The 24,549-nt window shown below is 36.6% G+C and overlaps 1 protein-coding gene across 7 annotated transcripts in view; it reads left to right on the top strand.

The window, feature by feature from the left end:
• CSTF3 (cleavage stimulation factor subunit 3) overlaps positions 1-24,549 on the top strand; it is an 88,275-nt gene that overhangs the window by 50,717 nt on the left and 13,009 nt on the right. For 5 of the 7 annotated variants that reach the window (XM_036257742.1, XM_036257745.1, XM_036257746.1 and 2 more), the window contains 13 exons: positions 487-546; positions 10,818-10,850; positions 11,190-11,287; positions 13,128-13,194; positions 13,279-13,313; positions 13,396-13,522; positions 15,031-15,108; positions 15,828-15,990; positions 18,066-18,175; positions 19,133-19,249; positions 19,511-19,585; positions 21,695-21,838; positions 22,221-22,323. In XM_036257742.1, the coding sequence (XP_036113635.1) occupies positions 487-546; positions 10,818-10,850; positions 11,190-11,287; positions 13,128-13,194; positions 13,279-13,313; positions 13,396-13,522; positions 15,031-15,108; positions 15,828-15,990; positions 18,066-18,175; positions 19,133-19,249; positions 19,511-19,585; positions 21,695-21,838; positions 22,221-22,323 (1,210 nt within the window). The remainder of the gene's footprint in view (positions 1-486; positions 547-10,817; positions 10,851-11,189; positions 11,288-13,127; positions 13,195-13,278; positions 13,314-13,395; positions 13,523-15,030; positions 15,109-15,827; positions 15,991-18,065; positions 18,176-19,132; positions 19,250-19,510; positions 19,586-21,694; positions 21,839-22,220; positions 22,324-24,549) is intronic. The other 2 variants (XM_036257743.1, XM_036257747.1) reach the window with 1 other exon arrangement.

The following is a 24,549-nucleotide window of genomic DNA, read 5'->3' as shown; positions in this document are numbered from 1 at the left end:
GTGTGGCTCCGTTGGTTGAGCATTGTCCAGTACACCAAAAGGTCACTGATTCAGTTCATGGTCAGGGCACATGCCCAGATTTTGGTCTCGATCCCTGGTTAGGGGTGTATGCGGGAGGCAGCAGATCAGTGTTTCTCACATCAGTGTTCCTCTCTCTCTTCCCCTTTGTCTCTTTCTCCCTCTTTCTCTTAAATCAATAGAGAAACATATATTTTAAAAAGTAAACTTTCCCTGCTCAGGTAGCTCAGTTGATTGGAGAGTTGTCGCTAGTACTCCAAGGTTATTGGTTTGGTCCCTGGTCAGGGCACATATGAGAATCAACCAAGGAATGGGTGAATAGGTGGAACAACAAATCGATCTTTCTGTCTCTCTCGCCCCCCTCCCCCTTAAGAAAAATCAATATGTGAAATAAAGCACTGCATTAAAAATAAAAAGTAAAGTTTACTGTACAGCAATTAACATAACATTCTATTATTTTTCCCTCAGTATTACTGTTTTTCTCTCCCTGTCCTCCTTCACCAAAACCCCAGGCCACTATTACCCCAGGTAAGGATGACAGCAACAGCTTCTTAGCTATTTCTCTGTTAGTGTCTTCTTGATTTATTGAATGACACTGAAAACCACCTCTCTATCTTCTTCCCCACCTTCACTCTCCCTCACCACCACCCTACTGATGAGCCATAGCTTCTGTACTTCCATTATTGGGTGACATCCAATTTTCTTGTGTATCAGGTTCAAACTCTGCTTAGTTTTTTATTTAGGCCCTCTATAATGGACCGCCACCACAATTACCAAACCTACTCTCCTAATACATATTTTTTTCTTATATGAATGTCCTCACTATTGCACAGAAAACTTCAGAAACTCATGTTATTTCATTGACTTACACAAACCTGTTCTCTCATTAATGACCAGGATTTCATCTGCTTAGTGAAACTTTCTTTGGTAACTAATTTGTATGGAACTTATTTTCCTCTGAATTTTATAGGCTGTGGAGCATATATAAAATTAAATTTAAGAATTTAGTCGTCTGTTATTCCCAATAATTTCATGTTTCCAACTTGGTTATAAGATCTTAAGTAAAATTCATGTCCATGGTCCCATAACCACCTGGTAAATATGAAGCACACACTGGGCAAATAATTTCTTAGTTGGTTCAGAAAAGTGCAAGATTAATACCTAATTTGGTTAGTACAAAATGAATGTAAACTCAATGTAGAACTATTTTAATTTTAATTATAATGTAAATACATAACAGTGGTTTATATTTTCTACTCATTTAACAAATCTGTTGTTTCTGTCACACATTTTAGGTGCCTCAGAGAACAAAATTTATGGGACAGCAACATGTTTTAGTCCGTTTGTTAAGTCTAAATCTGTGTATATGTAAGCATACATTTGTCACTACATTAAATAGGCAAATTATAAATTCCAGAAGTAATACAATATATTGTAAGGAAAATAGGAAGTACAGATAAAGATTTAACTACCTAGTTTTCTTATTAGCTGACTGCCTCCCTAAAATATACCTCCATGAGTTATAAAACATAGTTTAATTTACCACTGTATATCCACTGCTGGTAAGAGCCTGCCACATCGGCACATAATTATTTGTTGAATAAAATGAATTTGTTTGCATACACTCCTTTCCTGATATCTTTATAATTGGGACTGGGTGGTGGAAAGGAGAATGTTCTTTCTGTAGCTACTGCAGCAACTTGAAAATCTATTAGTAGATCTTAAAGTGCCATTCTTCAATATTTCCCCAATTCCTTAAAATTATTTACATCTTTAATATTCCAAGACTTTTATTTTTCATGGTATAAGGGATTCGAGAGCAGCAGAAAAGAGTAGTGAAAAAGGCTAAATGAATGGAAGATAGGGTTTGTGTTTAGGGTGCCATTTGCTTTCAGGTTTCAGGGTTGGGGCTAAGCTTTTTAGAATTAAGAAGACAAATAGGATCAGGCAGCTTCTACATCTCAAACTCAATTTAAATTGTCCTAAATTCCACAAAAGTGCATATGCTATACTTTAGAGTAGAAAATATGTAGGGAACAAATTAGGAATGTGGGTTTGCAATTAATTCACTTATCACATTTGTTATAAGCAACTGCTATGTAAACTCACTTGAGATGAGGCCTAGCCCAGTAGTGTCTTAAAACAAGCATTGGCTTGTCCCAATTGGTTATTAAATGAAAACCTAAACAAAGTATATACAGACTTTCTTTTTCCTTTAAATTGTTTGATTTACTTACTTTCCTCTATAGAGTTATGCCAGTTGTTTTCATTTGTCAAATATGTTTTTGAATTATTTAAAATTGTACAGTTATTTTAATGATTAGTATAATTGACAATTATAAAAATAACATTAAAAAAAATTCTGATAGTATGGAATTTATTTACTTCCCCAAGGTGTAAGAAAAAAATTGATTTTGAGGTAATTAGCCAAAATGCTGTTTACAGCCCTGGATGGTTTGACTCAGCGGTTAGAGTATAGGCCTGTGGTCCCGAGAGACCTGGGCTCGGTTCCTGCTAAGGGCATGTACCTTGGTTGCAGTTTGTCCCCGGCCCTGGTTGGGTCGTGTGGGTGGCAACCACTCAATGTGTCCCTTTCACGTTGACTTTCCTCTCTCTCTCTCTCTCTCCCCTGCCCACTCTATCTGAACAAAAAATGGGAAAATGTCCTCAGGTGAGGATAAAAAAAAAATGCTGTTTACATGTAGCGGTTTCTCTGTTAAGAAGAATGTTAGTTTTATAGGTATTTATACCATTTTATAAAATGTTCAATAAAATATGAAAAATACTCCTAATATTACTTAGGGAAAACGAATTTACTTTTGAACAGTTAAATATTGTAGCTTCTTTAGATCTCTGTATAAAAATTTTCCATGTAGCTCATGCACTAAGAGGTCGCCGGTTTGATTCTTGGTCAGGGCACATGCCCAGGTTGTGGGCCCAATCCCCAGTGGGGGCAGGCAGGAGTCAACCAATCAATGTTCTCACTCACCGATGTTTCTCTCTCTCTCTCTCCCTCGCTCTCTAAAAATCAATAAAGAAAAAAAATTTTTCTTAATGTTCCAGGTAAAGGGCATAGGTATCTCAACTGTTAAAAATGGATGCTACCACAGTTAGTCAATGGATTATTAGACATTTCTTCTGATAAGGTTTATATTTTGCAAAATTAATCTGCTGTAAGTGATCATTAGTTTCAATAATTACCCAGAAGATAGTTTGTTTTGTTTTATTTTTGTTTTTTTAATTTTTCTTTATTGATTTTAGAGAGAGGAAGGGAGAGGGGGAGAGAGATAGAAACATCGATGAGAGAGAACATCAACTGGCCATCTCCTACATTCCCCCCATTGGGGATCGGGCACATACCCGGGTGATGTGCCCTAACCGGGAATCGAACCGGTGACCTCTTTTTTTGTGTGTGTGGTACGTGCCCCTAGCGGGAACCGAACCCAGGACTCTCTGGTCCACAGGCCGATGCTCAACCGCTGAGCCAGACTGGCCAGGGCTTAACCTCTTGGTGTATGGGTCGATGCTCAACCACTGAGCCACGCCAGCTGGGAGAGGATAGTTTTTTGTTTTTGTTTTTGTTTATCCTCTCCCAAGGACATTTTTGCATTTATCTTGAGGGAGAGAGGGAGGAAGAGAGAGAGAGAGACATCAATGTGAGCGAGAGACATTGAGCGGTTGCCACCCACATGACCCCAACTGGGGCGGGGACAAACTGCAACTGAGGTACGTGCTCTTATTGGAAACCGAATCCAGAACTCTCTGGTCTGTGGGCCAACGCTCTAACCGTTGAGCCAAACTGGCCAGGGCTAGTTTTAGTTTTAAAAGATAATTAATGTTCAGTTATACTTGAGAAATAATTGTAGAAGTTAACAAAGGACTAGAATTAGGAAGTGTTTAAGGTATCAGGAATAGGGAGCATTTGGGATCTTGCTCCCTGGCATATGTTGTCAGTTTGACTCAAAGTCTTATAAAAATTCTTAAAAAAGTAAAAAATGGCTCTGGCTGGTTTTGCTTAGCGGTTAGAGCGTCGGCCCGTGGTCCAGAGAGACCTGGGTTTGGTTTCCGCTAAGGGCGCGTGCCTTGGTTGTGGTTTGTCCCTGGCCCTGGTTGGGGTTGTGCGGGAGGCAGCCATTCGATATGTCCCTTACACGTCGATGTTGCTCTCTCTTTCTCTCTCTTCCTCTCTCCCTCCCACTCTATCTGAACAACAATGGAAAAATGTCTTCAAGTGAGGATAAAAAAAAATTTTTTTAAGTATCAGGAATATATCCATGTTTATTCAATGTGGTACTTGTTTTACTCTTCCCCATATAGCCACTCATTTGATTTAATCAAATTCAAAGCTTAGTCTTTATAATCTAGTTATCTTCCTTCTCAGTAAAATAAAAATAATTGGGGAGTTGACAATTTGAAGTTTTTTATTCTTTTTCCTTCGCATCAACTTTTCATATCTTGGTAAAATTAAAATGACTCATCAAAAAAAACAGAAGTGTATGACAATTTTTTTCTATATTTTATTTTATTTTATTTCAACCATTGTTTATCCCCCCATACACTCTTCCACCTTCATCTACCCCCCCACCTCTCCCTGTAATAACCAGACTGTTGTCCGTGTCCATGAATTCTTTCTCTTTTTTTTTTTTGCTCAATCCCTTCACCTCCCCAACATCCCCCCACCAGAGCTGTCTGCCTGCTCTTTATCTATGAGTTTATCTCTATTTTGTTTATTAGTTCAGTTCATTAAATTCCACATATGAGTGAAATAATATGGTACTTGTCCTTCTCTGACTGGCTTATATTTCACTTAACATAATGTTCTCCTGGTCCATCTGTGCTGTTGCAAAATGTTAAATTATCTTTTTAAGACTGAGTAAGTAGTATTCCATTGTTAACTATACCATAGCTGTTTTATCCACTCATCTACTGATGGATACTTGGACTGCTTCCTAATCTTGGCTATTGTAAACAACACTGCAATGAACATAGGGTTACATATATTCTTTCGAATTAGTGTTTCAGGTTTCTTCGGATAAATTCCCAGAAGTAGAATTGCTGGGTTATAGGCAGTTCCATTAAAAATGTTTTTAGGTAAATTCATACTGTTTTCCACAGTGACTGCAACCAGTTTGCATTTCCACCAACAGTTCACGAGGGTTCCCTTTTCTCCACATCCTTGCCAACACTTGTTTGTTGATTTATTGATGATAGCCATTCTGACAGGTGTGAAGTGATATCTCATTGTGATTTTCATTTGCATTTCTCTGATGATTAGTGACTGCTGAGCATCTTTTCATCTATCTGTCGGCCATCTGTATGTCTTCTAGAGAAGTGTCTATTCAGTGTTTGCCCTTTTTTTTTTTTATCCTTACCTGAGGACATTTTTGCATTTATCTTCAGATAGAGCGGGAGGGAGAGAGAAGGAAAGAGAGAGAGAGAGAGACATTGATGTGAGAGAGACACATGGACTGGTTGCCACCCACACAACCCCAACCGGGGCCAGGGACAAATTGCAACTGAAGTACGTGCCCTTATTGGGAACCAAACCGGGGACTCTCTGGTCCGAAGGCCAGTGGTCTAACTGCTGAGCCAAACTGGCCAGGGCTGTTTGCCCATTTTTCAATTGTTTTTTGGTTTTTTTTTGGTGTTGAGTTTTGTAGATTCTTCATAAATTTTGGATATTAATCCCTTATCAGATGTTTTGGCCAATATGTTCCCCCATTCAATGGGTTGTCTTTTCATTTTTGTTCATGGTTTCCTTTGCTATACAAAAAAATGTCTAGTTTGATAACAAATTTTTATGACTAGAAGTAGATATATCAGAAGGATGAGTATTAAAAATTATCCTCAATTTTTCCTTGTAATGATTTTTTAAATTACAAAAATAATGTTAACTACTTTATAAAAAATTTGAAAAAACAATTATTCTATTACCCTAACATATATATTGTTCATATTTTATATATTTCCAACCATTTTTAAAAATCTTTGCATTAGTATAACTTGTGATTATTCCTGTTACAAAACAATTCTACACTTAACAATTACCTCAGATGATTGCACATTGAAGTTTGAGAAATGAAAACAAAAATAATTTTTAAGAGCCCTTGTCATTTATAATTACATAACATTACTTTTAATAGATGGATATAAGTAAGTCTTAGTATGCTTTGCAAATTATGTGTATGTATATAAGGGCTTTAAATGGAGGCATTTTTAATTGGTTAATGATAAACTCGAGAATCTCTGTCAAAACAAAATTTCAAAGCAGTATCAAGAATTTTTTATTTTTAAAATTTAAACCAAGCTTTGGTTTTCAAGTAGAGCCCTGTAAAAATGTACATAACTATGCTAAATATATTTTAAGAATATTTAACTTATAGCTAAGATGTTTTCACATAAATATTAGTAAATAATACCTAGAATAATAATTTTTTAGAGAAGAAATATGGTGCATTAGTAGAATGACTAAAGAAAGGGTGTTCACATGTTCTTGTACTAGTTTCACCAATAATGAAATTTTAATGTGACCTGAAGTATAACCTTTTGTTTTTCTGTAATGGGGCCAATTATAATAGCAACATTCGTCTTTTTGGTTACTTGGTTTACATAGCTCTGTTTAGAGAAGATGTATTGAAAAGTTTATACTCCTTTGGTTCATAATTTTATGAATATGTATGATTTATGAACACCTGGGACGTCCCATTTTATAAGTAGGGGCAATCATGCTGGGAGAGAGTCAGTAGTTAATACAAGGTGATCAAATTCATTTTATCACACTGCTTCTCCAAAGCAGGTTCATACTTTAAGAAATTGAATGATGTTTAGAAATAATGAGATTGTCCTAACTGGTGTGGCCTAGTTGGTTGAGTGTTGTCTTGTGCACCAAAATGTCACTGATTCAATGCCCAGGTTGTAGGTTTGATCCCAGCAATCAATCAATGTTTCTCTTTCACATCAGTGTGTTTATCTCTCTCCCTTTCTCTCTCTCTAAAATCAATTTTTAAAAAAACCAACATTAAAAATAATGTGAGTCCTGGCAAGTTTCACTCAGCAGTTAGAGCATTTGCCCACAGATCGAAGGGTCTTGGGTTCTATTCCCGGTCAAGGGCATGTGCCTGGGTTGCAGGTTTGATCCCTGGCCCTGGCTGGGGTCATGCAGGAGGCAGCCAATCGATGTTTCTCTCTTTCTCTCCCTCCCTCTTTCCCTCCCTCCCACTCTCCCTAAAATTCAATGGAAAAATATCCTCGAGTGGGGAATAACAAAAAAGAAAAAAAGAGTAATGTGATTATAGCTCCTATGATAATGCTCCCAGTGTAGGCTGTTATAAAAGGGCTGTCAAAGAATATTTATTGCTTGAATTAATGAATGACAATCAGTGGCCATGTATTCAGCGCCAAAGACTCTTCCTATAATTAGCCAGAATTGTCTTTTTCTACATATATGTGTTGAACCAAATACCAATTAAAGCAAATAATTGATGAGGTCAAGATATAGGGCCAATTTGTGTAGGAAAGAAATGTAAAATATCTTTGGTTTATATTTATTACACATATAAGGATGTAATTTTTACTGAAATGCATAAATGAAATCATATATATGACATACAGCCTCTCTTTTGTCTCTGTTTCTCCCTCCATCAATAAAACTCTGCTCATCAACTACATAAACAACTTTGTGTGTATTCCATATTTTCTCCATGCTCATAAAACTATATACCAACATACACGTATACAAATAAGGTTTATTTATTTAGTATTATTTTAATCCTCATCCAAGGATATGTTTCCATTGATTTTAGCGGGAACTGAACCCGGGTCTCTCCGGACCGCAGGCGGACGCTCTAACCGCTGAGCCAAACCAGCCAGGGCTGTTTCCATTGATTTTAGAGAGAGAGGAATGGAGAGGGAGAGAGAGAGAGAAACATCTATCAGTTGCCTCCCACACAAGTCCCAATTGGGGATTGAGCCCACAACTCTTTGGTGCATGGAACAAAGCTCCCAACCAAATGAGCCACACAAGATTATATTCTACACATTTTTATTGTCTTTTATAAAATAAAATCTGTGAAAATTCTCCCATAGTACCTGTTAGCAGTCCTAATTCATTTCATATGTGTATAAAATATTCTGTGAGGTGAATGCAGCATAATTTACTAAACCATTTTTCTATTAGTGAACATTTTCTTTAACTGGTTTTATTTTTTCCATTTTTGTACGTTTGCATGTGTTGCCATATTATTCTGGGACTCACCTATTCATATTCTTTGCCAATTTCCCACTGAGTAGTTTTGGTTTACCTGGCCTATTGTAAGAACTGTATATAACCTGTCATTGCCTTTGGAAGCCGGTGACTTGAACTCATCTTACTTCAGTGCTACTCTAAACCTAATTACCTCTACTGAGCCAAGGAGCTGGACGCAAGGAAACCTCAGGTTTTATGTCTGTCTCAAAGAAGAAGGCTGGTGGAGAGCTTAAGGCAAGGTGTAAGAAACTGACCCATAGAAATACCTGGAACCCCTCAACTTCCTTTCTACTCCAGAGGAATGTGGACATCAGGCAGGCTGAATCCTCCCTACTCTTGAGCAAAGACTTATTTCTAGCTCTTTGTCAGAGGATTATCAACAGCCTATTTGCTGTCTACACCTGCTACATATGTAGCTGTTATGGTAGGGAAGGGATCAATTACTACTCTTAAGACTGCCAACACAGCATTAGTGAATAGACAGAAAAAAATAATTGCACAGTTAATGATTCAGAAACTTTTGGGATAGGCCCCCAATGAAATAGAGCTACTGCAGGAGAGAGACAATAACTTGAACAAAGTAATATAAAAGCAGTCAGATTGAAAGGGCACTATTAAAAAAATACTCTGGAGCCAGAAATCACTGCTTTTTTTTTTTTTTTTTTTTTTTTTTTAATCCTCACCCGAGGACATTTTTCCCATTTTTTGTACAGATAGAGTGGGAGGGAGAGAGAGGAAGAGAGAGAGAAACATCGATGTGAAAGGGACACATCGAGTGGCCGCCACCCGCACGACCAACCAGGGCCGGGGACAAACTGCAACCGAAGTACGCGCCCTTAGCGGGAACCGAACCCGGGTCTCTCCGGACCGCAGGCCGACGCTCTAACCGCTGAGCCAAACCGGCCAGGGCGAAATCACTGCTTTTGAAGCAACTACAGCAATAGGTCAAAAGGAGTAGGATTGGGACATAGAGACTTAAATTAGTGGCCTAGAGAATCTAATGGAACAAATACTTTTAGTTTCATTTATTGTTTTAAATCCTCACCTAAGGATATTGTTCCATTTTATCTTCAGATGGGGTGAGAGAGAGAGAAATATGGATGTGAGAGAGACACATCAATTGGTTGCCTCCCACAGGATCCCAACCGGGGCTGGGGACCGAACTGCAACCAAGGCATGTGCCCTTGACCTGAACAGAACCCATGACTCTTTGGTTCGCAGCCATTCTAACTGCAAAGCCAAACTGGCCAGGGTTGGAACAAATATTATGTATTTATTTATTTATTTATTTATTTATTTTTATCCTCTCCCGAGGACATTTTTTTCCAATTTTTGTTCAGATAGAGTGGGAGGGAGAGAGAGGAAGAGAAAGAGATAGAGAAACATCGACCTGAAAGGGACACATCGAGTGGCTGCCACCCGCACGACCAACCAGGGCCAGGGACAAACTGCAACCGAGGTACGTGCCCTTAGCGGGAACCGAACCTAGTCTCTCTGGACCACAGGCCGATGCACTAACCGCTGAGCCAAACCAGCCAGGGCAAATATTTTTAAATGTAGAGCAAAAAATCAAAAGGAAGATAAAAATAATAGATTTTGAGGGTACAATAAGAAGACTTAATGTTTATAATAGGAGTTGTAAAAGGAGAAAAGGGAACCAGATGGAAGAGAGGCAATTTTAAAAAGAAGAAAATTCTTAAGCTGAAAAAGAGAATGTCATTAGAGTTCTCATCTGCAGCATCTTAAACCAGAAAATGGGGGAAATTTATTTATGCTGATGAGAGAAAAGGACCACAAGCCAAGATTTCTCTAACCAGTCATATTATTCACTTAAGGTGAAACAAAGACTTGCTAGTGTATCAAAATTGAGCAACTATATCTTATCTACCATCTGATGAAAATACTTGGAAAAGCAAAGCAAATCTAATTATATTTAACCTGTTCTTTGCACATGTTATTCTTTCTGTCAGGAATAACTCCTTCCTTTCTTTACCAGTATAACACCTCATCCTTAACATCTTAACTTTTTCCAGGAAATCTTTTGCAACTCCCCAAGTCTGAGCTTTATGTTCCTCCTAAATATTCTTAGCACCCTGTACTTCCCCCATCTTGGAACTTATTGTCCCCATAAAACTGTAAGCTCTGTGAGAATATAGGCTGGCTATGCATGTTTTGTTTACTGGTAGCCCCAGTGCCTGGAATATAGTAGTTTGCCTGGGTGACTAAAATTTATGTGTAGTCAAAATAGCAAAAATTTTTTCTGTCCTACTATGCTTTGTATATCTGTATTTATCTTGTTGACTATTTTACAAAATTTTAAATTCACAAAATTTCAACATGAATGAGTGCAAGGAAATCTTTTCATATAGGATGAATTTACATAAGGCATATTTATTTACAATGTGCATATCCATATTGGGTTCAAACTTCTATTTATTTTAGAAAGGTAGAATTAACAGGAAAGTATAAAGATGAATTTGCAAGATTAGTTTAAAAAATGTGAGGTAGTGTTTAAAGCATGATGTTAATCTGATATTTTTCTGTTTCTCTTCAGATTAAAGCTAAAAATTATGACAAGGTTGAAAAGGTGAGTTCTGCTGAAGTTTAACTTAGGACATACCAATAGATAAGGCAAATATATAAAATGTTAACAATTATTAAATCTAAGTAGTGATTATATTCAACTATTTTGTGTGCTTGAAAATGTTCATAATAATTTTGGGAAAGGAACATGATTATACTCTACTGACTAAAATAATGAGAATGATTTTGATTATCTAAAAATAGAAACTAGGAAGGGGTTGTTTGCCATTTGTAAGACGATAAATTTGTGAAAGGAGCTGAGTTTGTGTTTTAATGTTCCATTTTACCCACATACCTGAGAAATTTCACTGTTGGTTCTGATAATATTTTCTTGTATTTATAGCTATTTCAGAGATGCCTTATGAAGGTTTTGCACATTGATTTATGGAAGTGTTATCTTTCATATGTCCGAGAAACCAAGGGCAAACTACCAAGTTACAAGTAAGTTAAATCAGGATCTAAAGAGTACAAGTGATTCCCAGGCACACAATCAATCCCACAGTAACTCAAACCTCTCAACTCCAGGGAAAGGGACAGGCTTGTTGTCAAACTTAATAAAGACCATCTTACTATTTGTCATGGCACTACTCTTGGAACGTTACGATGCAGTGTGCTACTTAAGTATTCCAAGGCATCTTTGACAATTACATTATTGTGTAGTTGATCTCCCTGCTCTGACTCTCACCCATCCATCTAACTTTGCTGAATCTAAGTAATGGACCTTGCGAAATGCTATTTTTATATATATCATACAGGCAGTTTGTTTGTTTTTATTATTTTTTCTTTATGGATTTTAGAGAGACAGAAAGAGAGAGAGAGATAGAAACATTGATGATAGAGAACATCAATTGGCCACCTCCCGCATGCCTCCCACTGGGGATCAGGCCCACAACCTGGGCATGTGCCCTGACCAGGAATTGAACCAACAACCTCTTGGTGCATGGGTCGACGCTGAACCACTGAGCCATACCGGCTGGGTCACATAGGCATGTTTTGTTTATAACTAGAATTCTGTCTTTTTTTCCTCATTATCCTTTATTGTGTTATATTGAAGAGGAAGTCCTTTTTCTTTCTCTAAATTTTACTTCAGGGCTAATAGATCTTCAGCTGTAACGTACTTCCTTACAACAGATAATTCCACATTTTACTCTGCTACATATAAGATTAGGCAATTTCAAGGATATAAAAATAAGTAAGCCCTGGCCGGTCTGGCTTAGCAGTGGAGTATCGGTCCGGGGACTGATGAGTTGCAAGTTCGATTCCCATCAAGGGCACGTACCTCGGTTGCGGGAGGCAACCCGTCGACATGTCTCTCAGGTCGATGTTTCTCTCTCTCCTTCCCACTATATCTGAACAAAATGGAAAAAATATCCTCAGGTGAGGATTGAAAAAAAGAGCCATGGCCAGTTTGCTCAGTGGTTAGAGCGTTGGCCAGCGGTCCGAAGAGACCCGGGTTCGGTTCTGGCTAAGGGCATGTACCTCGGTTGCAGTTTGTCCCTGGCCTTGATTGGGTTGTGTGGGTGGCAACCACTCGATGTGTCCCTTTCAGGTCGATGTTTCTCTCTCTCTCTCTCCCTCCCACTCTATCTGAATAAAATATTGAAAAATGTCCTCGGGTGAGGATAAAAAAATAAATAAATAAAACCTGGGCCTGATCATTGATAAGCTCACAAGCATTACGTAAAAGAAACAAATTAATGACATTGGCAAGTTTAACAATAGGACTACTTTTGTACTTTTAAAGATGTCTTTACATTTTTTTAATATATACAAAAGGTTCTAATAATACTATCACAAGTTATGATTGTGTTTTAGTTGTAGATATATGTTAATAAATACAGTTTTTGCCCTGGCCAGTGTGGCTCAGTTGATTGGAGCATTGTCTTTTGCATCAAAAGGTTATGGGTTTGCCCTGGCCGGTTTGACTCTGGTTAGAGCATGGGCCGGTAGACCAGAGAGTCCCCCGTTCGGTTCCTGCTAAGGGCATGTACCTTGGTTGCAGTTTGCCCCCGGCCCCAGTTGGAGTCATGCGGGAGGCAACCACTCCATGTGTTTCTCTCACATCGATGTTTCTCTCTCTCTTCCCCCCTCTTTCCCTCCCGCTCTATCTGAAGCTAAATGCAAAAATGTCCTCAGGTGAGGATAAAAAAAAAAAGATTATGTGTTTCATCACCAGTCGAGGTGCAGGAGGCAGTCGATCAGTGTTTCTCTCTCACATCAATGTTTCTCTCTTCTCTCTAAAATCAGTTTTTATAAAACCATGTCTTCACATTTATTTCAGAGAAAAAATGGCTCAAGCATATGACTTTGCACTGGATAAAATTGGGATGGAAATTATGTCTTATCAGGTAGAGTTAAAAAATTTTGAATATATATACTTTATAAATTTGAAAATATCAAGAGAGATACTAACATTTTATTTTATTTCTTAGATTTGGGTGGATTACATCAATTTCTTAAAAGGCGTGTAAGTATTTTAATAGTTTTTTTCAGTGTGCACAGTTGATTTAGCTATAATTTAATTGATGGCATTTCTTATACAACACCAGGGAAGCTGTTGGATCTTATGCAGAAAATCAGAGAATAACAGCTGTCCGAAGGGTTTATCAACGAGGTTGTGTTAATCCAATGATCAACATTGAACAACTCTGGAGAGACTATAACAAGTATGAAGAGGTAAATTAGGCCAGAGTAGTTATTATAACCAAGCCATTTTAATTTTAATGCATTATGGATTTGTGGATTCTAACCTTTCTGATATTAAGTACCTGGATATCAGTTCTGTACATGTCTGTTTTTATGTTGATTATAATGAAAGAACCACTTCTAATGTTTTAGCAAAGTTTTGAGAGTCTCATATTATTGTTGAGTTATTTTTTAGAGATTACTCTGGAAAAATTGAAGTTCTAACAAAACTAATTTTTATACAATGCTAAACTGTACCCAACACAGTCATACCCACAAATTGCCATTCATCCCTAATGAAATGGTACCTTTTTAGAATTGTTTTTTCAATAGTAACGATCAGTTGCAGTGCACTTCTTTCACCTAATTATAGATATGATTGTTGGCTTGCATTTGTGAGATATGGAGCTGCAGTCCAAGATTTTTGGCTCATTGTCATATACTTTAACCATCTGAGCTAAGAAGTAAACATATTATACCAAATAAGCTTCACCATTAAAAGAAAGTTCCTCATATGTCCTCTGTGATTTGGAAGAACTATGTAGAGTATTAAAACCATTCTCTCATAGATAACCATTCTCTCATAGATATGAGCAGTGGCTCTCAAACTTTTTGGTCTCGGGAGTTTAAAAATTGTTGCAGACCACAAAAAACTTTTCGTATATCAAATTTAGCATATTGAAGTTAAAATAGAGAAATTTTAAGATACTTTTTAATCATTTAAATTGTACAATAATAAACTCCTTACATTTTAACATAAGTAGCATTAAAACAAACTGTAATTTCCAAAACAAGAAAATAATTCAGTGAGAAAAGTGGCATTGTTTTATATTTTTGCAAATTTCTTTAATATCTAGCTGTTAATAGAAACAGCTAGATTTTTCTTACCTGCTTCTAAATTCAGTCTTTTATGATATTGAATGTCATGTAGCCTCTGAAAAACTCCACTGTATATTTGTAAAAGAGGCAAATAAATATATGAAAATTGTTTTGATCTCATGGACCCCACTGAAAGCATCTTGGGAATTAAGGGTCCTTGATCTACTCTTTCAGAACTGTTAGACATGAATAATAATGTTTATGTCTATTTGTTACCTCCGCATTTTTTTTCTTTTTTTTCTGCATTTATTTTTTAAGTTATGCAGACTTAGTTAGAAAAGGGCTTTTAGAGCTAAGCCACGGCTATTCACCCAGATTAATTTGTACATCATTCTTTATTATTAAAATTTTATATGAAACAGAATTTGGATCCTTTCCAAATCATTCCCCAACTTTAGAAATTCCTGATATATGGATATTTATTGCCAGTTCATAAAAGACTTAAGCACATATTCCTTGATCTCTGAAGCATATAATATGATTGATCTTTTATTTTACTAACCAAAAAAAATATTTTAAAATAAAAAATTCAAAGTGATTTAGTAAATGAACAAATTAACTGTATTGTGCTAATAGTAAAATATAGTTAATTTAAAACTAATATGTCTTTTCCTTTGTAGGGTATCAATATTCATTTAGCTAAAAAAATGATTGAGGATCGGAGTAGAGACTACATGAATGCTAGGCGTGTAGCAAAGGTATGAAATTCTGTCAGACCTCTTATTTTAATGATTGTTATGAGTATGTTGTTTTCCTGTCTGGGATTACTCAATATTTTCCATCATTAGCAGTCTTAATGACAATTAATTATATTATCGGAACAGATGATATATTTGAAATGAAATACCTTTTTACAGTAAAATAGAATAAATTGAGTTTGAAAGAAATTTTTCAAATATAGAAACTGGTCGTAGAGACAAGGTTCCAACTAGACTTGATGAAGTTCTTATCTTTCTCCAGTTTGCTCCTATGTACTGAATGCTATACTACTATGTTGATAACAGCTCTGAGAGACAGATTTTTTTCTTATGAACGTATCTTTTCATTAGATGACACTGTGAGAAGCTAGGGAAAATAGCCTAGTAATACAAACTATTGAAATTTAAAAAGACAGATAGTTTCTCCACAGATGGCAGTAATGATGCCACCAGATCATCAGACATGTTGATCTGTCCTGAAGAGTGGCCTTCTAGATTACCTGTAGAGAGGGCCCAGGGGTATTCTTTTCACCCAGTCCTGATTACCTGTTCTGGGGTAGGTAACTCGCTATAATCTTTCTCCCTGCTTTTAAATAGTTTTTAAATTATATTAAATGGTATTTGGAAGAAACAGATATTTTAGCAAAGTATTTCAAATTGATCAACATCCTACATATCTGAGTTGTTCCGATGCTCACCACAGAATGCTTAATGTCTAGGAATATGAGACAGTAATGAAAGGTTTGGACCGCAATGCTCCCTCAGTGCCTCCTCAGAATACTCCTCAAGAAGCTCAGCAAGTAGATATGTGGAAGAAATACATACAGTGGGAAAAGAGCAACCCTCTTCGTACAGAAGATCAGACCCTTATAACAAAAAGAGGTAATAAGATTAACCCCCTGGGATTCTAGTTGCATGTGTGTTAGGCCATTTGATATTATCCTATAGGTTACTGAGGTTGTTTTTGTTTTTTGTTTTTTTTTTTTCATTTTTTTTTTTTGTTCAGATAGAATGGGAGGGAGGGAGGGAGGGAGGGAGAGAGAGAGAAACATCGACGTGAAAGGGACACTTCGAGTGGTTGCCACCCGCACAACCCAACCAGGGCCGGGGACAAACTGCAACCGAGGTACGTGCCCTTAGCGGGAACTGAACCGGGTCTCTCTGGACCGCAGGCCAATGCTCTAACCGCTGAGCCAAACTGGCCAGGGCCCGAGGTTGTTTTTTAACCTTAGTCTTTTTTCTCTTATATTCTTCAGATTCAGTAATTTTTATAGATCTATCTCCTTGTTCACTGAGGTTTGTTTTATCATATCCAGTCTACTGTTAAACCCATCTAGTGAATTCTTCATTTCAGATATTTTACTTCTCAGTTTTACAGATTTTCATTGTAGAAAGTTTTGTATTTTTTTATAGTTGCAATTCCATGCCCATTACCATCTTTTTTCTTATATTATTGAACATATTTTTAACAGTAGTTATAAAATTCTCATCTGCTAATTCCAACCTCTGGGCCATCATGGGATTTGTTACCTTTTCTCTTGACTATGGGTCACATTTTCTTTTGGACATTGTTTAGATGTACAAATGAAACACTGTATAGCTGGATTTTTTTGTTATCTTTCTCTGAAGAATGTTGATTTTTATTTTAGGAGGGAGTGAAATTACTGACAGATCACCTAGACCTTGTGGTGGCTTGGTTTTACACTGTTAAGATGAGTCTGCTTTAGTTTTGCTCTTAATCTCAGGGTAAATCTCTTAGTCCTGGAACATAGTCTTTACTCCTAAGACATAATGGAAAGTACAAGCTGTTTGCCTAGTTCCTCTAACTTGATGGGACTCAAATTTCAAACTTGGTCTCCATTACAGTGGCAGCTGCTGAGATACCTGTTCAGCTCTTTCAGCCTTCCAGCTTTGCTTTCTGCTTGGGCTCTTTGTATTCTTTCCTGTGTGTGTATATTTCGGGAGTCAGCTAAAGATTTGAGGGCATGTATGCCCAGATTTTCAGTCTACCATCTGTGGCTCTCTTTGGGGGAATTTCCCCCTTAATTTTCAGTTGCTCTCACAGCCCAGAACTCAGTGTCACTTATCTCAAGCCAGTAAGACTTTTCAGCATTTGACTTGAGTCCTAGCTATCCCAGAACTAGACACTGAAGGGAAAAGCCATATTAAATACGGATCTCACCCAGTGTGGCTCTGATTTTTTAAGGACTCAGTCTTTTCTCATTTCTGTTCTTTTGGTCATTCCTTTAAATAGTTGCTTTGTATTTTTCAGTTTATGAATTTTAGTTTCAGGAGAGTTAATCTGATACGAACTATTCTGCCGCTGCCAGAGTTAGAATTTGGAACTTTCAAAAATTCCTTAGTCTTGCCTTGCTGTCTCACCTATAGGCTTTTAAATACTGGGTTTTTGTTTTGTTTTGTTTTGCCTACACCATTTTTGTATCTACTCCTGACATTCTTGCATTCCACTTACTGTCTCATCTGACCAGCTTCTATCCCTTCTTCAGGTTTCGCTTTAGATGTCAGTTCCTTAGTGAAGCCTTTCTTGAGTCCTTAAACTATGTTAAGTCCTGCTGCTGTAAGTTTCAAGAGTACCCTGTACTTTCCTCATCACAGTACTTACTACTTTTTATGATTGCTCTCTTAATGTTGATTTTTTTCAATATACTGCAGACTTCTTGAGTATAGGAAGTCTTATTCACTGGTGTATTCATGGTATCTTTTACATTCCTAGCATATAGTTGATGCTCAATAAATATTAACTTAATAAATGATGGATGGATGGATGGAGCTTGGTGCCAGAAATCTTAAGTGTCAGAAATCACTTAAGCTTATTTTTAATTATCATTCATTATTGAGTGCCCTGTCTTAGCTTAATAATTTAATTGCGATGCTTATATTGATAGTTTTATAAATAATATTTATTTTAATTGAATATTATGACTGTCTTCCCTTAGTTATGTTTGCTTATGAACAGTGCCTGCTTGTGCTGGGCCATCACCCTGATATTTGGTATGAAGCCGCCCAGTATCTTGAGCAGTCAAGTAAACTGCTAGCAGAGAAGGGGGTGAGTATTCTTTTTGGTCCCTTTTGGTCTTTTCATGGTTTTGGTATAGCAATAAGTTGCTAAAACTATAACACTGAATTTTGGTAATAAAGAATAAGTTTCAAATACTTTAATTTATATCAATGTAAATCAATGTAAATCTTAGTGACACTCTTATGTGATTAGACTTCCTTTGTCAGAATTAAATATAGTGGCTGTTTTTTAATGTATTACAGTGATGAATCATTTAGAGTACTTAGTGATTATTCTGTTAAAATAATGGAATAAGTCTTTGGAATATATATATATTTTTGTTTATTTGATTGTTGTTGTTTTTTTGTTAATCCTCACTGGAAGATATTTTTATCTTTGATTTTTCAGAGCAAGTGTGAAAGGGAGGGAGGGAGGGAGGGAGGGAGGAACATTGATGTGAGAGACACATCAATTGGTCATCTCCTGCATGCAGGATCGAACCTGAAACCCAGGTATGTGCCCTTGACTGAGAATCAGACCCATGCCCTTTGGTGTGCAGGCTGACACTCTAACCACTGAGCCCACAGTCAAAGCTGGGAAATTTTTAAAATCTGGAAATGCATATGTTGAATAAGTATTTGGAATACTTTAATTAATTAATTAATTAACTTGTTAATATACATCCAAGGATATTTTTCCATTGATTTTTATAAAGAGTGGAAGGGAGGGAGGGAGAGAGAGAGAAACATTGATGTGAGAGAGACACATTGATTGGTCGCCTCCCGCATGACCCTGACTGGTACGTGCCCTTGACCAGGAATTGAACCTACAACCCTCCGGTCCAGGGGCTGACGCTCTAACCGCTGAGCCAAACTTTCCAGGACTTCGGAATATTTTTAAAATCCAGAAATGCATGTGTCCATATGTATATACATAATGAGTGTGTATTTTATATATTTTTTGCTATATTAAAATTTTTGAGAGTGAGCTTTTTTTTCCTCTTAGGATATGAATAATGCCAAATTATTTAGTGATGAAGCTGCTAATATATATGAAAGAGCCATAAGCACTTTATTAAAGAAGAATATGCTTCTCTATTTTGCATATGCAGATTATGAAGAGGTGAGTAAAAATATATTTAGAATTTTCTTATAATTGGATTTTGCTGCAGGACTGAATTATTTTTCTGGCTGCCTCTTTGCTTAGAATATTGCTTTTGATAGACAAAGATGATGCAAAATGAACATTTATTAGTTCTCAGCTCATTATATATTTATGCTCAAAGCAGGTGCCATTGTTGGGTGCAGCCTCTGGATTCCTCAGAGCACAAATTCTGCTTGTTTAGAGTATATATTTATATCCACTTCTTCTCTACCACCTTAGAGTCGCATGAAGTATGAGAAAGTTCACAGTATATATAACAGACTTTTGGCAATTGAGGATATTGACCCCACCTTGGTGAGTAACATTACAAATCTCTTTCCCACCTTTGCAGTCAGTCTGCTTTAATAAACAAACAAAATTTATGTACACACAATAAACTTCACTGTTTTTATTGTTTAGTTCTATGAATCTTGGCTAATAACATTGAATCATGGGGCCACCATTACAACTAAGATATAAAACGCTTCAGTCACTCCCAAAAATTCCCTTACGTGACCCCGATGTAGTCTACCTTTCCTTTTTCCACAATTACTGATTTGTTCTCTACCCAGTTTTCTTTCTTTCTTTTTTTTAAGCATAGAAGACAGTACTTTTTTTTTATTATTGATTTTAGAGAGAGAAGAAGGGTGAGGGAGAGACAGATAGAAACACCAATGAGAGAGAACATCGACTCACCACCTCCTGCATGCCCCACACTTTGGATTGGGCTCACAACCTGGGCATGTGCCCTGACCGGGAATTGAACCGGCAGCCTCTTGGTGCGTGGGGGGGTTGTGCTCAACCGCTGAGCCACACCGGCCAGACCCAGTTTTCTGTTTTTTTATGCAGCAATTTGAAACAGCTACAGTGGGGCTTTCTTTATTTAACACCTTTATTGTGACCATGATTTAAAACCATTTATACCACATAATTGTAGTATAATAAATATTTCTTTTTAAATAAATGGAGGCAGGAGAAATCAGCATCCTGAAAAGAGATTGGACCGAAACTCACTTTGTCCTGAAGACTGCTTTGTAATAATGGTTTTCAAAGCCCTGAGTTTCTGTAAAAGTACAAGGGAACTCTTTCAATGGGAAGGGGACAGGCCAGTGTGTGGGGCTCTAGACCCTCTGCCTCAAGTCAGTTATAGCTATACAATACATTTTTGTTTGTTTACATTGGCATTCCACTACTCTAATTGCTGGCTTTTAATAATTATTTTTAAATTTAGCAAACTGCTTTGTGCTTGATTCCTGTGTATAATGACAAATTAGATAAATTTTCTTTTCTCAAGGAACTCATATTTCACTGCTTTATTCATCCATTTGTCAAAACTGGGGAAATCGGAACCCTACTCATCATCCAGAGACATTTTTTCATTGAACAAATATCGCATATTCATCATGTATTGGGCACTCTGTAGGTGCTGAGTATAAAATGGCTCATAAATAGTTTATTAATAAAGTTACATTATTGGTCTTTGGAAAATAGTAATGGGCTTTTATAGCAATAAATTAAGAAAATGTGAAGGCTTTTCAGCCTGAGCCCAGCATAATGGCTCCCACAAAGAAGGATGGCGAGAAGAAGCAGGGCCGTTCTGCCATCAACGAGGTAGTGACCAGAGATACACCATCAACATTCACAAGCACATCCTTGGAGTGGGTTTCAAGAAGCATGCCCCTGAGGCACTCAGAAAGATCTGGAAATTTGCCATGAAGGAGATGGTAACTCCAGATGTACGCACTGACACCAGGCTCAACAAAGCTGTCTAGGCCCAAGTAATAAGGAATGTCTTATATGGTATCTGGGTGTGTTTGTCCAGAATACGTAACGAGGATCAAGATTCACCAAACAAGCTCTATACATTGGTCACCTATTTACCTGTCACCACTTTTAATGTGGATGAGAACTAACTGCTCATTGTTGAAAAAAGTTATAAAATCCCTCCCCCATCCAAATGTGAAGTTAAACATATATTGTTAAGCATGCTTATATTAGATCAAAACTTGAGTTTTCTAGGTATTGGTATTCATTAATGGAGTGTTTTCTAGTTCACTTTTATTTCTTCCTTAAAACTTAATTTGCATGATCTGGAATTGCATAGTGGTAAAGAGTGCACAACCTTATAAACATACTAAAAACCCCTTGAATTAATTATACAGTTTAAAGAGTGAGTTTTTTGGTATGTGAATTATATCTCAATTTTTAAAAAGTAATTTGCCTGCATCTTGAATACCAGAACAGATTTGCTTGTGTTTTTAAATAGTTCAGTATCTATATAATCTTACTTTCTGATTTTTTGGGTATTCAAGATTTCTTTCTTATACAGAAAACATAATAGTATCTAAAACGTAAGGCAGTTTTGAATTCTACACTGATTTCATTCTGCCTTATTTATAGAAAACAAATATTTGGTTTGTATAGGTATATATCCAGTATATGAAATTTGCAAGAAGAGCAGAGGGTATCAAATCTGGTAGAATGATATTTAAAAAAGCAAGAGAAGATACCAGAACCCGCCATCATGTCTATGTTACTGCAGCACTCATGGAGTATTACTGTAGTAAGGTAAGTACTGAAATAAAATATGACAATAAAATAATTTCCTTCATCTGAGATACATTAATTTAAATGGTAGTCCGAGTTTCTGTCATTAATTGCTTTAATTGCTCATGTCATAAAGGAAGTCTAAGCACATCTATGTACAATTAATTACATGGAATATCAATATAAACACCCACTGCCTGCTAATTTCTGCCTTGTTAAACTCCATATTTCTGAATCTAAACCCTCTTGAGTGGTTTTTAGCTCAGCAATTTTTACTTAATATGATTTTAATTTCCACTTAAATTCTTAATGTACCTTGTCATGTTTAGGTATTGTAGTTTTAATATCCTTTTGAGTATCTTGTCTGACATTTCATGGAAATCATTACTTTCCTCTCTTCTAGGACAAATCTGTTGCCTTCAAGATTTTTGAGCTGGGGCTAAAGAAATATGGAGACATTCCAGAATATGTTCTGGCCTATATTGACTATCTTTCTCACCTCAATGGTAAGTGAAACTATAATGATTACTTAATATTAAGCCATTAATGTCATTCTCTGAAATTATGTTGCTGGATTTTTTTTCTTCTCAAATGTATTAAAAATTTATCATACCAGAATCAGGCACTTCCTAGACACTCAAAAAATAAATATTTGTGGCCTGTCAACCAGTAATTTATATTTATTGAGAAATGGTAGATGCCTTTTGACTCTGTAGAATGGTCTTTAATGCATCATCAGTAAAGTCCCATCAATAGTAGGACAAAGCTGCAGATTTAGAGTTGAAGACACAGAAATGCTCATCTCTGATGACTGAGCAAATCATCTCTTGTGTTCTGCTTCAGGGAAGGTGTTAGGGATGATAGGACAGGACAGGCAAAAAAAAAACTCTAGCCACCAAAACACAAAGATGCCCAAGTAGTAAAATAAAATGCTTTGAGGCTACTGGGGGAACTGATTTAAAAACCAAAACATGTTTATTTAGCATCTTTATTTTTATTTTCCTATTTCTGTTATAATAATAATGGCCATCCTTTATTGAACTCCTACCTTATACCAGGCACTGAGCTAGGGAATTCATATATACCTGTATATCATTTAGTCCAGTTACCCACAGCCCAGGATATGTAATTTTTTTACTAAAAATGACCTCATAAAAGTTGATTTAAGAAAGAAATATAGCCCTGGCCGGTTTGGCTCAGCGGTTAGAGCGTCCGCCTGCGGTCCAGAGAGGCCCGGGTTCGGTTCCCGCTAAGGGCATGTGCCTCGGTTGCAGTTTGTCCCCGGCCCTGGTTGGTCGTGCGGGTGGCAGCCACTCGATGTTTCCCTCTCTCTCTCTTCCTCTTTCTCCCTCCCACTCTGTCTGTACAAAAAATGGAAAAATGTCCTCGGATGAGGATTAAAAAAAAAAAAAAAAAAAAAAAAAAAGAAAGAAATATATAGTTGTGTGCCATGGAAATAATTATAGAATTAGATATCACAGGTATATATCAATGATTTTAATGATAGTTTCAGAAAATATATAGCATTCTGTGTACCTAAACAGTAGAAAAGAATACAACTTAAATATGATTTTGTATTTCAGCTTAGTGATTCTACACTCTGGAAAAGGACTTAACTCCAAAAAGTGAGACAGTGGAGCATTTAATTAATTTTTTTTTCTTGTATGAAAGTGATGTTCCTCACCAATTTTAAATTATTTTGCTTGATTTTTTTTTTTTTTTAGAATAGTTACTAGTATGTATAATATTTACTATTCTAAAATTGAGGCTGATATTTGATGTCAGTATTTTTGTCTTCCAATCATTGTTTTAGATAGCCCATCATTCATTCCTTTACCCATTTATTCATCATTTATTCAGTATTTTCTGGTTATTAGGGCCTGGGAACAGAAAGGTGAATAAGACTCCATTCTTCCCCTCAGAGCATACTCATGGGGGAATCAGATGTGTAAACATAATCGCATCATCATGTGGTCCTTAATTCCAGCATGAGTTCTGTGTTCCAGTGTATAAACTTGTTAGGCTTATCACTTGCTGAATGGTCATAGTAAGACTACCTTTCATAGGAAAGTTGAGAGGATTATATGAGGTTCTGCATGTGTTTGACTTAGATATGGAATGTGGTAAGCATACTATATATAAATATTAGCAACTTAAGATGTGGTGGCAATTATGAAAAAAATGTGCTAAATTCTATAATAGAGCCCTGAATGAAGTACTGTGGAAGCATAGAGAGGAGAGTATATTTTAAGTTCTAGAGCTGTGCTGTGCAGTTATGTAGCCATTAAACTACTGAGTGTTGAGCACTTGAAATGTGAGTAGGCCAAAATGAAATGTGGTGCAAAAAAATACCAGATTTCAAAGAGTTAATATGAAAAAAAAAAGGAAAACCATTTTTCTTTAAAACAGTGTCTTTAAATTTTTTTCTTTTATTGATTTTAGAGAGAGAGGAAGGGAAAGGGAGAGAGACACATCAATGAGAAAGAGCATTAAGGGGTGTAGGTACCTCCTGCATGCCCCCCACTGGGGTTTTGGCCCACAACCTAGGTGTGTGCCCTGACTGGGGATTGAACCAGTGACCTCTTGGTGCATGGGTTGACACTCAACCACTGAGCCACACAAGCCAGGCAAATATCTTAATTTTTTATATTGATTGCATGTTGAAATTATAATAATTTAGATATATTAGGTTAAATAAAATATCATTTCACCTATTTTTACTCTTATATGTT

This window comes from Molossus molossus, unplaced genomic scaffold, assembly GCF_014108415.1.
Source record: "Molossus molossus isolate mMolMol1 unplaced genomic scaffold, mMolMol1.p scaffold_m16_p_13, whole genome shotgun sequence".
Classification (NCBI taxonomy): domain Eukaryota; kingdom Metazoa; phylum Chordata; class Mammalia; order Chiroptera; family Molossidae; genus Molossus; species Molossus molossus.
This window is presented reverse-complemented; position numbering and strand designations above follow the sequence as displayed.